The sequence below is a fragment of the Hipposideros armiger genome, unplaced genomic scaffold (genome assembly GCF_001890085.2).
Source record: "Hipposideros armiger isolate ML-2016 unplaced genomic scaffold, ASM189008v1 scaffold_388, whole genome shotgun sequence".
NCBI classification, from domain to species: Eukaryota; Metazoa; Chordata; class Mammalia; order Chiroptera; family Hipposideridae; genus Hipposideros; species Hipposideros armiger.
In genome coordinates, this window is record NW_017731738.1 from 895,660 (window position 1) to 907,849 (window position 12,190).

The 12,190-nt window shown below is 36.9% G+C and overlaps 1 protein-coding gene across 1 annotated transcript in view; it reads left to right on the forward strand.

The window, feature by feature from the left end:
• The window catches only part of RECK (reversion inducing cysteine rich protein with kazal motifs), a 64,552-nt gene that overhangs the window by 18,373 nt on the left and 33,989 nt on the right, over window positions 1-12,190 (forward strand). Inside the window, exons 3-6 of the mRNA XM_019663375.1 lie at window positions 3,305-3,379; window positions 4,295-4,331; window positions 6,799-6,884; window positions 8,573-8,620. Of these exons, the coding sequence (XP_019518920.1) occupies window positions 3,305-3,379; window positions 4,295-4,331; window positions 6,799-6,884; window positions 8,573-8,620 (246 nt within the window). The remainder of the gene's footprint in view (window positions 1-3,304; window positions 3,380-4,294; window positions 4,332-6,798; window positions 6,885-8,572; window positions 8,621-12,190) is intronic.

The window sequence follows — 12,190 nt, forward strand, 5'->3', positions numbered from 1 at the left end:
TTTATCATCTTAGCTGTGGAGGGCAGTGTCACTGGCCCTCATATGTGGGATCCGAACTGGGGCCCTCTGGCATCCCAAGCCAGTTCTTAACCATCGTGCTACTCGGCCGGCCCTTGATTATCTAACTTCTTAAGTTTGCTTGTTAGCTGTTAAAAAACCTGGAACTTCGGGAACAAATTTTTATTTTATTTTTTCTTATGTGCCAGCCAGGCATTACAATGCATCATTTCATTTAATTCTCACACTGAATCCTTGAGGAAGATAATGTTATTATCTGCATTTTATAGGTGAGGAAATTGAGGTACAGAAAAGTTAAATAACTTGCTAAGGCCCCTAAGGCATTAACTGAAGAGCAGGGGCTCAAACCCAAATGTGTTTGATTACCAAGTCCATGTTCTTAGACACCAGGCTCTGTAAGGCCAAGGAGCTTGCTCAGTTCATATTTATTTCCACTGTTCTGAACTGTTTGAAGTATTGTAGGTTTTTTTTCTTTTTTCTTTCTTTTCTGTTTTGTGAGGAGATGGAGTTGAGGGAAACGGGGATGGATGAGTGGAAGCATAGCGTTCTCTGTGCTTCTTTCCATTCCATTACCAATGTCATGTGCTACGCCTTTCTCTCTGCTCTTCTTTATTCTTTCTCGCTTTTCCTTGTTGTCTTTCTTTTTCCATTTATGTTTCCTTTCTTTTTATCTTTTTATAATGGGGATTTTCAGGTATACACAAAAGTAAAGTGTAATAACCCCCATATTCAGCTTCAGCATTATTAAGTCAAGGCCAGTTGTGTTTCATGTACACCCCCGTCCACTCCTCCGACCCTCATTATATTGAGACAAGTTTATATTGAAGCAAATTCCAATTGTCATATCATTTGATCCATAATTTTTCAGTTTTTATCTATAATTTATAAGTACTTATTAAAGTCTTATGAAAATACCATTATCACTTCTTTTTAAATGTGATATTCAAATATCTAGTTATTTTTCAAATTTCTTAATTGTTTCATAAGTTGTTTTTTTTAGTTTGAATCAGGATCCAAGTGAGATAAATGCATTGCAATTGGTTATGTCTTTTTTTTTTTTTTTTGGTTATGTCTTTGAAATTTTTTTTTTCCCAAGATTTTATTGAGGAATTGGGGGAGGGGAACAGCTCTGGGGAATCAGGGGAAGGGGAACAGACAAGTTGCTGTCCTTTTTGTTCTTCAGTCTAGTTGTGGAGGACGTTGCTTCACTGGCCCATGTTGGTATTATCATTGCGCTCTTCCTGGATGAGGCAGATCGGTCGCCGGCCTCTGGACGGCCCCTCACTGCGGCTCTTGGCAGCTCACACCGGCTGCCGGCTGTTCACGCAGGCTGCTGGCCACACACGGTAGCTTATGGCAGCCCACTGCAGCAGGGGCTGCAGTTTACGCTGTCGCTGGCGACTCACGGCAGCCCATCTCCAGGCCAAGCTGTTGTTCAGCATCTTAGCTGTAGAGGGCAGTGTCACTGGCCCTCATGTGGGATCCGAACTGGGGTCCTACTGCTCAGAGCTGGCGTCCCAAGCCAGCTATTAACCAACGCACCACTCGGCCAGCCCTTAAATATCTTTTGAACTATGGGTTTCTTCTTGTGTTTTATTTGATGAATAAATCTGTCATTTATCCTCAGAGTTTCCCTTTGACTGAATTATGCTGTTCGCACCCCCGTGGTATCATTTAATATGCTTTTTTCTCTGTATGTTTTAGTAATTAGGTAGATTTAGAGCAGAGCTATCCAATAGAACTTTCTACAGTAATGAGAGTGTTCTATAGCTGTGTGATCCAAAACAGTAGCCACTAGTCACCTGTGCCAAGTGAACACTTGAAATGTGATTAAAGAGATTGAGGAACTGAATTTTAAATTTTATTTAATTTTAATTCATTTAAATAGCCACACATGTCTTGCAGCTGTCTTATGAAACAGATCCAGAGGCATGATCAGATTCAGGCTAGGTTTTGTTTTTGTTTTGTTTGTTTATTAAGTCTTCCTCATAAGTGGTATTGTTTCTGTTTGTCTCTTCTTGTAACGTTAGCAGTCATTGTTGATAATTGCCTAAATGCATTAATTCACTAGGGGCTGCAAAATGGTGATATTCTAGTTCTCTTCACTTATTAATTATATAATAGTTGGTAGTTTGGGAGAAAAATGGCTACTAATACTAACTGGAGATAAATCCTTTTTCATTGCCCTTAGCATTCATGGATTTTAGTCTTGACTGTTTGCAGGTAACCATGAAGTTCTGTCTGATATATGTAATGATTTATAATTTACTGAGACATCAAATTGTAATTGTATTAATTAAAGTCCTGCTTGGAAGTGAGCCAGTTAGCCTGGTTTATTCGAACTTGACAGCTCCTCAGCATCTGTATTACAAAAATGGCTTTGTCTATATTTTATGGCATTTTATGGAGAAGTTTATTCCATAATGCTATTCATAAATTTGTTCTTCACCAATATCAAGGATGTAACATACGTAGTCTGTTTTTCATTGTGGTCAGTTGACTAAAAGCAGTTTGTACAACAGTTTAGAATAAATTTATCATTTTATTGTTCTTTTTCCTCCCCTGTCTTCTAACAGGTTAGTAGCCTGGTCTTCTCATTTCTGGTCATTAGACAATAGGGTCTAGGGCCGGCCGAGTGGCGCATTGGTTAAGAGCTGGCTTGGGATGCCAGAGGGCCCCGGTTCAGATCCCACATATGAGGGCCAGTGACACTGCCCTCTACAGCTTAGATGCTGAACAACAGCTCAACTTGGAGCTGGGCTGCCATGAGTGGCCAGCGACAGTGTAGGCTGCAGCCCCTGCTACAGTGGGTTGCCATGGGCTACCGTGTGTAGCCAGCAGCCAGCGTGAGCAGCCAGCAGCCGCAGTGAATGGCCGTCCAGAAGCCGGCGACTGATCTGCCAACTTGGGCCAGTGAAGCAACGTCCTCCACAACTAGACTGAAGAACAAAAGGACAGCAACTTGTCTGTTTCCCTTCCCCAGTTCCCCAGCGCTGTTCCAATTCCCCGATAAAAATCTTTAAAAAAGAAAATAGGGTCTAGACTTGCTATATTTGGACTTTCTTGATTATTTGACAAATTAACTAACCTTTTAAGAAATGTTATCTCAGTTTAATTTAGATCTTTCCAAAGGTTTTCCATTTATAAAATGAAGTTGCAAAATATTCTAGATACCTGAATATTTATCTAGATACCTCTAGATTTCTAGAGGGTAATAAATTTTACTTATTATTATTTCTTATAAAAAAATGCCACAAAACGTGTGTTTTTTTTTTTTGTCAAATAGATATTCTCCTCAAAAAGTGAATCCCGACTAAAGCATCTGTTGCAGCGAGCCCCAGATTATTGCCCTGAAACAATGGTAGGTCTTGTTTAACTTAACTGTGGAAGCTTTTGTTTAAATGAAGCCGTCTAATGAGTTACTTTGATTTAGCAAAATTTTCAGTGTGAATAGGGTTTGGGGTCAAAGTAAAATGATGGATTTAAATAGGTACTTTAAAAAGATCACACAAATTGCTAGATAGAATATTGTCTTTCATTTCTATTGTTTATTCTGTGATATAGGTAAAAACAATATTAAATACAAATTTATTCCAGTCTTTAAATTTCATTATAATAGTTTGTTTATCTGGAACTTGGAATTTTACGTATTATTATATTTTGACAATTTTATGAAAACTATAATGACTAAATTTTATATTTTCTTTGGTTTTGAAAAGTTGTATTTGGGATATAGGAAAAGGTGTGACTCATTATTCCTGTCTTCTCATTTTCTTGTATATGATAGATGTATTGCTTGCCTGCCTGAATCATGTAGCTTAAAATGCCTCTAATGCTTGGGCCAGCCTCAGTGTTTGGCTGCTCGTGGACCAGGCTAAAAAAGCCTGAGCTGAGCCTCTTTAGATATGGTAGCTTACATTATGTATGTGTGTGTGGGGGGGTGAGGATCAAACAGTCTGACTGATACATTTCCTATAGTCATTCACAGACACTTTTGTCTTTGTGCTTGGAAACACTGATTCCAGTAGTCATCCTGAGTAACCAGACTACTCTTCAATGTTCGAAGATGGGAAGATGGGAAAAGAGAAAGCAATATTTTGCATTTGTTTTATTTTTTTTCCCCTAAATATCTGGTTGATACTCATAAAATCCTAGAATATTGACTGTATAGACAAAAGCATAATCAGATCATCTGTACATAATTTCTGTAGAAGTTAAGTGTTGTATTTAGGAGCTGGTTATCTACATAAAAGCCTTTTGGTGATTACAATTTTAGGTTGAAATTTGGAGTTGTATGAATTCATCTTTGCCAGGTAAGCAATAAAAATGTAACATTTAGCACTTTGTTTTTAAAAACTTACTGTGATTTTTAAATTTGTGTCATAGTCCTTGTAACCTACTGCATACCCTTGAGTTTCTGTCCTCTTTTTTCCATAGAGACAAATTTTCAAATGTGTAATTTATTCTCATTCACTCAGTACTTAACTTTGTACTCTTATATCCACATCTACTGAAACTAGTCTTTTGAAAGATCACCATATCTCTTGGTTCCTGCATCTTATAGCTTTTTCTCAGTACTTTCTTCTTTGACTTCCCTGTGACGCCTGATATTACTGACCTCCTTGTGACTGCACCTTGCTCTCTCTTTCTCCCCCTCTCCCTCCCCAAATATGTACTGTGGTTATTCCTGTGTGCAATCCTCATCCCTTCTCTCATCACACTCACCCTGGTAACTAATCAGCTCTGGGAAAGTAACTTGTAAATCCAAGTCATTGTTTGTGACTTCTAGACATCTTTACCTAGATCTCTGCATCCAGGTGGTATCTGAAGTGCAAATCCAAAACCAAACTCATCTTATAATCGTCTTCTCTTATGAGTGACGCTGGACTGGAAACCAAATTATCTTTGACGGCTTTTTCTTTTTAGCTCCATTGACTTTACTCTTGTAAAATTTTGTGTCTGTCCTCTCTACTCCTAGTTCAAGCCTTTATTATTATTACATTCTTGGGCTAGAATATTATAATTGACTGGTGTTTTAACATATCATAGCTATCCTCCCAGCCCTGCAAAAAAATCCTGAGGGGACATCTATTTTCATTGGAATGAAGCCCAAACTCCCTGGCCTAGCATTCATGGTCTTCTAGGATTAAAGCTTATTTTCCAGTCCTGGTTAAAGCCAGTGTCTTGAAGAAAGGGAGTATATGTTACGTATCTCTGAACTTTAAAGGCTGTCACACAGTTTGAAGTTTGCATTTCAAACAGTTTGGACTATTTGCCTTCCTGTAATCATCTTTGCCTGTTTTCCTAATTGTCCTTCTACCTAATGTTTAGAATTTACACACACACACACACACACACACACACACACACACACACACACAAGCGCGCATGCGCGCACGCTGTTTTTACCAAACTGTAATCTCCGTAATGGGATAAGTCATATATTTTATCTATTTCGCAGCCCACAGAAGACCTGATGGAGTGCCTTGTACATAGTAGAGGCTCAGTAAATGTAAATGCTTGTTGAACAATTTAATATTTTCTAAGAGGCCACAGGGTATTTGGAAATAGCAATATATTGCATTATGCTATAGAAGTTCACCAAGTTTATGACCGACATTGATTCCTTTCAAAATTATATCTAAAATGTAAGTGTTTTTGAATAGCAAACAGCCAAGATTTAGAGGAAACTATGCAAGGTAATCGGGCTAGGTGGGAGTCTGTTGCCCTTTGTACTCGTAATACACGTAGGGATACAGAAGCTTACGATATGCAGTCTTTTTCACCAGTTGTAACAATTGAGGTGGTTTATAATTATATTGAAGAGCTATGTCTATCTGTGGGACACTTGATTGCTTTTGTTTTGTTTTGTTTCTTAGCAGAATGCTTCTATTTGTATTAAATCCTAGTTTTATTTGGAGAGCTATGTTACCTATTGCCTTGAATCACTGACATTTTTTTCAAAAGTAAATAATAATCTAATTTAATGTATGAGTGGTTTGAAGATCTATGTATTACATAGAAGCAGCATAAAGCATTTTTTAATGGAAATGAGGAATTTGCAGGATCCCTACAAGCATAAACCTTTTTTCTCTTTTCATAATTATTACTTATATCTCCTAATTTTATTCTAAGAGTCATTCATTGACAATTATGATTGCAAAAAGGGATCTTAGAAATACATTAGCACACATCTTATAAAAAGTAATACTGGGATACCTGATGGTGATTTAGTTGGAGAAATAGCTGCTGTGCGTAGACTGAACCATAAGAGCCATTTTGCCCCATGATGAAGCGTACCATCAAAGCCAGTCCAGGCTCACAGGAGATGTTCCTGTCTGTTTACTAAGTATCAGTTTTTAAACAGCACCATGGGTTTTACACTATTCTAGGTATTTAATATTTTTGAATTCAGTAATACTTGGCCTCTTTTTTGTTTGTGAAGTTAAATTAGAGTCTTTGCCTCTGCTTCACATTCTAAAGGTGAGGAAGGCCTCTCCTTGCTTTCCTTAACCTCTAGAGATGCTACCTATCCAAGAGTGAGAATGACGTAGAGAGTTTAGGGTTAGCAGGGAGACTGATAATTTTGCTGTAAGGGACCCTGAGAAGACTGATAGCATTGGGAATAGGTGGGGAAGAGGAGTTTAATAATTTTGAGGCCTTTCTGTCTGATATCCTGTGGACACCTTTCACTTTTAGTAGTATCCACGAACCAATTTGGCATGCTGTTTGTGTTTGTCACTACTTACAATCAAAACATTTGAACATTTTGTTTTTAAGGTGTGTTTAAGAAGTCTGATGGCTGGGTTGGCTTAGGCTGCTGTGAACTGGCTATTACCTTGGAGTGTCGACAGGCATGCAAGCAGGTAACACTGCACCGTCAGGCTCTTGAGCAGCATGGAGTTTGGGTTTTAGCTGTGCATATGTCTTGAACCCTGCCCACCTCATACCTTTGGAGATGTGACTCATAAAAGCTACAAATTTAATATTTCTTGCATAGACCACTTCGTTTTAGACTTGCTACTTTTTCAATTATGACTGCTACTGTAAGACCCTCAGCCCTGTCTTATTCTTTCTTAACTTCTCTCTGCCACACAAGGAAAAGGATATTCTAGGAATTGAGGCCTTTTGTACTTTGCCTATGGTCATACTTAGTCAATGCTTAGTGACCAAATGGTCATGTGATTTTAGGGTATGCCTAGCTGAGAGAAGTTGATACATTTGGCTTATTTTGCTTTCATCTTGCCTTCTGTCTTTCATAATGGGTTTTCTCTGAGCGTGTTCTTATATCCCCTCTCTGTTCCTAAGGTGAGCATGATTCCTATAGTGAACTATAACTTCTCTTTGATTTAATCTCTCTGGTCCAGTTCAAGTTAGGCCCCTGAGTTTTGCCTCACTGTATGTATTTTCATAACGGTTCCTGAGACAGTAGTGGGAAAACTGGTCTCCTAGTTCTTCATACTCCCAAGTGGTGGGAGTAGACTTAACTGGGAAATTTAGAAACCACAACTGGAAAGTCTTCTCGTATTCTCTTTTTCTAGTGACTGATCTCTGGACAGGAGTATGTAAGACATGGTGTCACCTTCACTTTCACATACACCACTACAGCACTCTTCAGGGAGCACACAGTCTCACTATCTGCTGCTCTCCTCCAGGCACTGAGATGAAGCTGAGTTGTGGAGGATTGGAATTATAATTGATCTTGTGGGGCATAAAACAGTTGCCAGTCCATTCTGCTTCTTGCTCTCCTCATCCTCACCAGTTGGCCTATTCAAAATTGCATGAGCTTAAGTGATAGGAGGGACTAGAACAAGCGACCAGAGCCCATGTCTCTGAAACTACATTTCTAAATATGGACTGATACTATATGGAAGAATTAGCACCCCTCAGCAGATTTGTTGTGGCTTGTTTTATATACAAAATACATACTTAAGTGTGGTAAATAACTTGTTCTTTCTTTGATCATCAGTTTCCTCATCTGTAGAAGAGATACCATCTCTTCATAAACTTGTTAAGAGAATTACATAAAAATAAGTTTTGTTAATTGCCAGGCATAGCCTTTCCCTCTTTAGTTGCCCCCTCTGTTATACATGGATCTTTTCTGAGGAAAAGTCAGTATGAGAACTTGCAGCATGAAGGGTTAAAGAAAAAGCAAAATATAAATATCCTGGCAGAGCTTCACCAGAAAATTTGCTACAGAGTAGAATTCAGTTAAAAAAAGAAAGTCTTCGGATTTACATTTCCTTCAAAGTCATCTAGTATCTGAAATAACAAAAGGACTGTGTTAATATGTGAGAAAAAGCCATAAAAGTTAGAGTGTGGTTCTAGCATATCAACGTAGATTCTGAGGCTGATGTTTTGTTTTAAAGAAATTGCATGAAATGTGTTTGTTGTATTTTAGGAACTTTCAAATATTTGAACATAGGCTTTCCTTGATGAAATAAAGAATACTATACTAGCAATTAACGTAGACTTGTATTAATTTTTGTGGTTTTTTTATCCTGTGCTGAATAGCGTGTGTAATAAATTAATGGAGAAATTTGTTATCTTTTAGGCATCTTCAAAAAATGATATTTCCAAAGTTTGCAGAAAAGAATATGAGGTATGCATTTTATGTAACAAACTTGATTAAACTGTTCACATGCCATCAGAATTGATAAAATAACTTAAATTTTAAAATGAATTCATTCTTACATAAATTGCTTTTTACTTTACAGAAAATATAGCCTTGACAAAAAGGTCATTTACCTTGTTTAGAAATGTTATGACTTTAATTGATTTTTGTTGAAATTAATTTTAAAGAAATGCCTAAATCGCATATGCAGAGGATTTAACCTATAACGTTTTCATAACAAAGCAACTGGTTGTACCCAGAGTTGAAAAATAGTTTTTCTTAGGTTCCGTATCCTGTTTTGCCCCCTTTCCTGTCCCTTGACCCATCCAGTTATTCATTTTTATAAACTACCTCTAACTGAAGACACAAAATCGTATTGCTAGTGTAAATAGCTTCAGACTTTTCTAGGATCTTGCATTTGGGGAGATGGGGGAAGTACTAAATTACAAAGGCTGTATAAAATCTCAAGGACTCTTGTCTCCCAGTGGTGGTATTTTGAGCACTGTGGTATCTAGATGGAGCAGTTACTAGGGCAGGGGTAGAGAAGGTGTTTTATATCATGCAAATATGAACAGAAGATTGTCCCTGATGTGAAAAGCCTTATTGGGCCCACTTTGTTCTGTTTCTAGAACTCCATGGTTAAATGTGACAGTATTTTTGCTTTTCATAGTATAAGACCATGTAATTAAGGGTACTTAAGTGCATATCCCTCATTCATCTTTTTTTTTTTTTTTTAACCTGAGCCATCCTGCCACCTGTTGGCAGCTCAGCGGCAGCTCAGCTCGGGCCGAGAATTGAACTGGTGACCCTGTTGCTCTGCTCAGAGGTCGCATCTTGAGCGAGCTCTTAACCAACTGAGCCTCTTGGCCAGTCTCATTCATCGTTTTTATATATAAACATTGAAACAATTCCTATTTCTTTTAATAGTCTCTTCTCTTGGAAAAGAAAGATAGACTGACTCTCTTAACTGCTTCCAGATTATAGTTCTGATATATTTTTTCTTTTCGCAAAGCCTATAATTATATCTCTTAATTAATATTTTTAAATCGGACAGTCTTATTTATCTTTTGTCCCTTTGTACTGTTTGCTAAGTTATATCTGTCCTCTGAAGACAAATTTCCAAATTAACTGAAACTCTCCTCTGTTCTTATTGAAAGGAGCCTTGCTACAAAGAAGTAAAATATCTTTTTTTTTTCTTATCTCTCTACCTTTAAAATAACTAGTTGTAGTTTGTCTTGAACAAAGTGGCTAACTATGATAATTCCTTCTTCTCTCCCGCATGATGTCTGACACTGTCCATCTCCTGTAGCCTGTCCTCCATTATTTTAGTGTGTGCTTCCTTCTCTTGTCTGGATTTCCGCATTGCCCTAGGAAGGCTGCCAGTATGTGTTGATGAAGGACGGGACAGGAAAGGTAAGAGAGCTAAACACTGTCCTATGAGAGAAATACTAAGAGTAGTCTACTTTTCCCAGTCTATCTTCCCTTATTTGGCCTAGAATTAAGAAACTGTTTTCCAAAAAGCTACGTGCTGAGCGAGTTCTTTTGTGTATAACATTAAACCTACAAGTTATTCAAGATAATTCAAGACTTGATTTGATTTCTTATATGTTATTTAGAAATAAAAAGAGAGAGAAGAGTATTTTAATACAGAAAGAGGGGTTCTGCATTATAAACCCAAATAACAGTTGGGTTTTTGTTGAAGTTTAGCCTAGAGATAATGGTTATTTGTTATAAAGTGAATTGGGTAAGCTTGGTGTAGTGTAACCTATTTTAAACAGATTGGTTGTTTATCAACATTAGAATAATTTATAAAACTAGGCTTTTAGTTTTTTTGGGTTTTTTTTAAAACTAATGTGGTCCCTGGGGTGAACTTCTAGATGTGTAAGCTATTCCTTTAGGCTTACAATTTTAGGAGTTGGCATTTACCCTGAAAGATGGTTTTGTGTTGTTTGATTAGAGAGTGAGTAATTATATTTGAAAGAGCTAATGTTTATCTTCACTAATAAGCTGCTGCAGAATCCTTTTTGAGGGCGTATCTTAAGAAATTTACCTACATGAATAAAGTTAAATTTTTTTTAATGCCATTTAAGATTCTGTTGTGTTCTAGCCATGCTAAGATAGATCAGTTAAATGTAAAACATTGTTACTTCTGATTTTACAGCATCTGATTTCTTACGCAAATTAACAAATGCTTATTGAATACTGAGAGGCAATTTTATATGTTTGAAAAAGCACAAAAAGTAAAGAGTTGTATCTAATTGAGTGAAGATAACTAAAATATATACTGCTCACAGAAGGGCTCAGGGGAATCAGCAGAGTGAGCATGTTGCGAGTTATCAGGGAAAATTTTGCAAAAGAGAGAGGCCTGAAAGGATTGGTATAATGAGAAGACTGGATCCAAAGCATGTTAGCAAAAATGCACATGGTTTGTACAGGGTGCAAAAGGAAGACAGGCCTATTTGGGGGCTGATATCTGTGCTTATACAGGCAAAGTCGAACCAGATCCTGGAAAGATGGTATTTTAGGGTTAAATTCATTATTAAGTAGAGAGGATGAAGATTCTGTAATAGGAGACCAGTGTAACAAATAATAAGTTTAATATTTTAGAAAGCTTAAAATCTTAGTTGTGTGCAGGCTAAGTTTTAGATCCCCAAAACCCTGTTACTTAGCTAAAAACAGATAAGGCCCAAAAGTAGGATGATAGCAGTAGAGTTTTCAGGAATAAATAAGATTTGAAGGTAGAATCCATCAAGAGGATTTTTATGATGGATTGAATATAGGAGATGATGTTCAAGGAAATATAAAAAACAGTTTTTAGTGAATTAGGAGATAGAATTGAAGAAATGTGGAATAGCAGCACATGTGGGACAAGCTGAAAGAGTTTAAGGGAAATGGAGGACAGAGAAAGTCTTCTAATTGGAATACTATTAAAAAGAAAGAAGCAGAGTCAGTGTTTAAAGAATGTTTAAATGCTTACATGTTTAAATCCCCAGCAGGATTTTAAAAAAATCGATACATTACAGACATACCTCGTAGCCGTAGCCGAAGATCTTAAAAGCAATCAGAAAAAAAGACACTGCCTTAAAAAGAGACTAACAGCTGATTTCTTAATATAATAGCAGCAGAGGAAGCCAGAGACAGTGGAATGATACCTAAAATATTCTGAAAGAAAATAACTATCAATCTAGAATTCCATGTCCAGCAAAAAAATTTTTTTCAAGAAAGAGGGTAAAATTAAGATACTTCAAAACAACAGAAACAGAGAATTTCCATTACTAGACCCTTTATAGAAGTCCTTGTCTAAAAGAAGTCCTAAAATAGCTACAATTATTTGAAATGCAAAAGAAAAAGAATGATAATACAAAGTGGGTAAGTTAAAGCACACACAGATTAATTAAAACAATCATAATGTATTATTGATTTTTTTTTTAATACACAGCAACAATAGCACATATGTTTTGAAGGGAGTTTAAAGAAGTTGGGGTATATTGAGTGTTAGGGCCTTTTATTTATTAATTTTTTATTATTAGTTTCAGGTGTACAGAACAATGCAATTGT